Source organism: Aulostomus chinensis, chromosome 9 (assembly GCF_037954235.1).
Source record: "Aulostomus chinensis isolate RoL2024-O1b breed Wild chromosome 9, RoL_Achi_v1.0, whole genome shotgun sequence".
Lineage (NCBI taxonomy): Eukaryota > Metazoa > Chordata > Actinopteri > Syngnathiformes > Aulostomidae > Aulostomus > Aulostomus chinensis.
The window spans coordinates 27,598,357-27,603,415 of NC_141328.1; the positions used below are offsets into that span (position 1 = coordinate 27,598,357).

General features: G+C 47.1%; 1 protein-coding gene across 1 annotated transcript; it reads left to right on the forward strand.

Moving 5' to 3' along the window:
- On the forward strand, positions 1 to 5,059 carry ankrd33aa (ankyrin repeat domain 33Aa). The gene is made up of 5 exons (XM_086212804.1): positions 1 to 286; positions 1,510 to 1,823; positions 2,529 to 2,658; positions 2,741 to 2,881; positions 3,465 to 5,059. The coding sequence occupies exons 2-5, from the start codon at positions 1,566 to 1,568 to the stop codon at positions 4,280 to 4,282; spliced, it is 1,347 nt and encodes a 448-aa protein (XP_086068930.1). The 5' UTR covers positions 1 to 286; positions 1,510 to 1,565; the 3' UTR covers positions 4,283 to 5,059.

Here is a 5,059-nt window from a genome sequence, read left to right on the forward strand (position 1 = left end):
CAGGATGAGAGGGAGAGAGCATGTCGCCTGACTTAGGACAGCACAGTCTATGTTGGGACCTGGATGGATTGCCAGCCGGTGTGGCAACCTAACTGGCCAGCAGGAGAGATGGAGGGAGGGGGGCAGCGGAGAGCTGGACACATTTTGGGAAACTTAACCAGTTTCTACTAGGAGCTTACAGAAGAAGTGTGAGTCCAATACACCAACATGACTCGACCAACCAAGAGGAAGTTCTAAAAGAGAGGAAAAAAAGAGAAGAGCACGGCCATGGCTGGATTGATTTAGGGTGAGACTTTAAGGCTACTTGTCATAAATCAGTTTATTTGCTCTGGGACACGTGATTGCATATTGTTGCTTGTGATGTCGTTTAGAGAATGAAAAGGAGATTGGTTTGACTGGAAGGTGCTCAGCAGGAAGCAGAGCCCACAATGGGCGCGATAAAGAAGAAGTTGTTACATGTTTGTGCAGAGGAAGCCAAAGACTTGAGTGACCGGGACTGTTCTTTCTTCTGCTCGACAAAATGCTGAAATAGAGACATATGCTAGCAGGATTACCAGAGTTGAGTGGGTCTATGTGGCTCTTAACAAGAGCTTAGCCAAAAGATGCCATTACTTGAACAACTGAGCGTTAACATTGTCAGCAGGTGGAGAGCTCATCCGTGCAAACCATCTTTTATTTGAGATCTGCAGCTACTGTGGTGCTGCACGCAGGGCCGAGATTCTCAGATTGATAACTAAATTACAATAATATCCTAGCGCTGATACCCACTGCCTGGTCTGTTTAATTAACTCCATGTCAGCAGTGTGTCAGTGGGTCTGTAGTCTCCAGTTTGCAAGAGGAAGGGTGAACAGCATGGAGCTTAAAAACAAAGGCTCAGCATTTTGGAAGTTAGGAAAACAACGTAGTCTTCATGTAACAGAATGATCCCAGTCTCCCCTGCACCATGTGGCCTTCGGCTGATAAATCAAACACTGACATCAGATCAGTTCTTGGTATGGGCCCAGCTATGAGTATCGGTATCAGGACCATTACAAGTTAAAGTGCTACCTGTCTCTGATCACTGGTTTCAAAATATACTTTGTAAATGCATCAAATGACACAGTTTACGTGTCGTGAAAATCTCACCCATGGATTAGGAGGGCTGAGGTGAGGGGCAGCTCCTCTTCCTCTGGAGGCCTCAGGCCTCACTGACAAGCCCTTCAGGCCTCACTGAGCAGCACCAGTGTTGTGTTTGACTTGCTGTTGGAAGTGAAAACAATGCACAAAACACACAATCCTTATTCACCAAAACCTTTCACGTGAGGTGCGGAAACGTGTTTACGGCTCCATCAGGGGCCACTCAGGAGGGTTTGCTCCGCCATGCTGATCGTTGTGCAAGGTTTGATGCTGCTACATGAATCTTCACATATTGTTTTGATGAAAATTAGTGCTTTGCTGCTCCGGAGGAACACAGGTTGCTCTGGTTCTCATTCTTGTTCTATCGTAACTCTTCATATTTCTCTGTTAAAGATGTGAGTGGTGTGCAGCAGACCCAGGAGTGATCCCAGGCAGGAGGGGGGGTTCCCATGGCCACTGCAGGTGATGACCCCCACCTGGGCGCTGGTCCATCCGAGGACTCAGAGTTCCTCGTAGATGATTCGGACTCAGGGAGCGTGCTCTCTGACGACTCTGTGCTTCCCGACTATGAGAGGGATGACGAGTACACAGAGCCTGCAAAAACGCTGTACGAGGCCTGTGCGAGGCATGACCCCACATCCCTTGGCAGGATCCTGGAGAGAGGCATCACGAGGGAGGAGGCCATGGAGATGGACATCAATGGCAGAGTGAGATGCCTTCATTAATATTGCACAAGGAAATTTGACTTGCTGAGTTCAAGACCTGTCAGAAGTTGGGATAAAAAATGAGCTCCAACTTAGAAGAAATGCATTAAAAGGGATCTAAAAACTTGGGTACCTTTTCAGAGCCACAGTTTCACTTATAACTTTAAATATGGCTTTTGCCCTCAATGGAAAGAACGTCATTGTTATCGACATATTTTTTGGCATCTCATTCCACCTTCAAGTTTTTGGGTGGTTGGCAAAGACCTTCCAAGTGCATCCCACTGATCTGGTCTTCTTTATCATCTTCCCAGTTGAATGCAGTGCGAAGACAAAGATATCAGAAGTTGCAAATGTTTGTGCCAATGTCATGAATGCAGCACATGACACCAGCTAAAAACTGCAAATGTTAGTAAAATAGCAGCGGAGAGGAGAGTCTGAGGAGGAGAAGTGGGCCTGCTAATGAAAGGTTGCCTGTTTGGAAAAATGTGGACAAAGAGATGAAGGAGCAGTGCTTTACTCGACATTCACAGCAGAGGTGCCCTCAAGCAAGGCACTAACTCCTCCCCATGTGCTGCAGGATGGCTGGTGCTTTGATGTGTGTGCTCACATGTTCGCTGTGGACAGACAGATTTTCATTAAATGATCTAAAATACGAACAGGAAAACCAGATGCAAGGGATGAGTAGATGTCTGTTTCTGTTGTCGCCAGAACGGGCTGATGCTGGCCGTGAGCAAAGGTTTTGTAGACATCGTCACCATGTTGCATATGTGTCCGCTAATAGACATCAACCACCAGGACAACGATGGCAACACCGCCCTCATGATTGCTGCCCAGGCAGGTATGTTTGGGGAACAGCACTGAGCATCTCTCTGACCATCACTCAGTCCTGTCAGACTGATGCGCTGTTTGTTTCCATCCAGGCTTCATCACCATTTTAAACTACATCCTAAACTACTACTCCGGAGTGGACACGGAGGTCAGGGACCCCCGAGGCTTCACCGCCCTCATTAAGGCAGGCCTGCAGGGCCGAGAGGACTGCGTGTCAGCCCTGCTCATGCATGGTAGGTTCACGGGTTTGTAGTATTTAGGTAGAATCATCTACCCCATGTTAGCATGTGGGTCAATAATCAAAACAGTCCACCCAGTTCCATATAGCGTCACAACTACGTGTAGAGTTAGGATGCTGTGATAACAACCACTCTGAACAGTGCATGAACACATTTAGGAGAAGATAAACGTGAAATATGTTTAATGTTATATACGGGGTGAGCAGGGACATCTGATCTGTGAGCTATTCTGGTCCTGCGGGCTGCAGGGATTAGTGCTGTATAAACCGCACACGGATTGACAGCATTCATCTTGAACCTGCTTATAGCTCCAGGCAGAGGAGAGCCATGCGGAGCGTAAATACTCAGCATGGGTGGTGCTCTAAGATGTGGTTTGACTTTGACACGGGCACGGGCAAATATTCGCCAAAGTTTGGTGCTACACAGTTAATTTAGCTTCAAAAGTTAGCACATGGTGGGGTCATTTTACTGAGTCAGGGGAGCTCCTGACTCCTTCATATCTCTCAACATTCAGAGGAAATTAGCTTGTGCCTTTGTTCCATCTGCTTGCTACTATTTCCTCCATTTCCATGCGCAGGTGCAGATAAAAATGTAATGGACCTGGTCCAAGGGCGAGGCCTGAAGGACTGGGTCCTCAGGACAGGAAGGTTTGAGACGCTGAACAGATTACGCCGCCTGCAGGCTCATCCTGTCGCTGAACAGTTCTGTGAAAGCTACATTCCTGAGTGGCCTGAGCTGAGGCAACTGGTAGCGAAGGCCACTGCAAGCAAAACAGCCAGCCAGAAGCTGAGGCAGCGTCTAAAAGACAGCCTTACTTTTAGATTTCCTCAGGAACCTCAAGATGATGGCGTCATGGACCATATGGTACGGATGACCACAAGCATCCACAGCCCTCTGATAGCCACAGGCTGTCATCCACTCTGCCCAAGCAGTCCCCCAGAAATTGGCAAGCGGCGGTTTGCTGTTCCTGAACTACTTGAAAAGCACAGCAGCAAAGAGCTGGAACAGAGCACAGTGTCCCACAGCAACGGCTCCATCACCTCTGAGTCTCCCACGGCTGTGTCAGCACACTCTGTATCGCTGACCTCCTGCTGCCAGGAGTCACAGCGCAGGGCAAGCACGCCGGCGGGCGGCATGAAGAGCTTCATTCCCCGCAGCATGGCACACAGGAACAGCATCTTCCCTTCGGGCTGTATTCCAAAAATTGAAGTGACAAAATCAGGAGAGCCGACTCCAAAAAAGGAGAAAAAGAAGAAAACGGACAAGAGCTACCTGGAGCCTCCCGTATGGAGGTACAAGGAGCTCAAGCAGGACAGAAAGAAGGAGAAGAAGCACAAGGCATCACAAAAGGTCCAAGACAACAAATCCAAGACACCAAAACATTCATCAAGCTAAAAAAACAAAAGGAGGCATTATTCTCCTCTTCAGTGTGATTGTGTCAGACGTGAGGAACGTTATCACAGTAAAGCCATCTCAATAAAAGCAAGGAGGAACTGAACGAACCATTTTGTAAATGAGCTCTCACCTCAGGACGAATATGCAAGCATACAGAACTTATACAGCATTGTTCTGCTGCTCTGGAAAGCAGAAGCTGTATTTACATATCTAGTAGAAGGTAAAGTGTCATACTGATAATGAACACTTGCAATGTCATTATTTGTATTTCATTTTTTTAAACACTCTGACTGACCACTGTTGCATCGTGAAGATTTGCAACCAAATCTTCACGATGCAACTTGTAGTATTGACCAGACACCTAGACTGTGTCTTTCTGACTGAACTGTAAGCCTCTAAACTGGATGAGGAAATATGGATTGTGTGAGGTGAGAAGACACGGAATAACAACAGCGCAACTGCCGCTCACTGGAAGACGTCACCTTGGAGGAATGCAAGCAGACACTTTGAACTTGATCTCACTCAGGAATTTTTGCAGTGATGAGTATCTGTTTATCCAGGATGATCAGCTTTGCCTGGATTGTCAGGTTTTCAATGTCATCATTAAGTGTGTGACTGATGAAATCTTATGTTTGTACTCAAGGACGTTCAATATTCATATTTTTGTTTTAGGGCAGAAAAATTAACACGAGAAATTTACTGAACTTGGATGCGTGTGACTGATGAGCCTCTTGTCTGCCCTGTAACCCCGGTCACTCTGACAATAAAATGACTGTG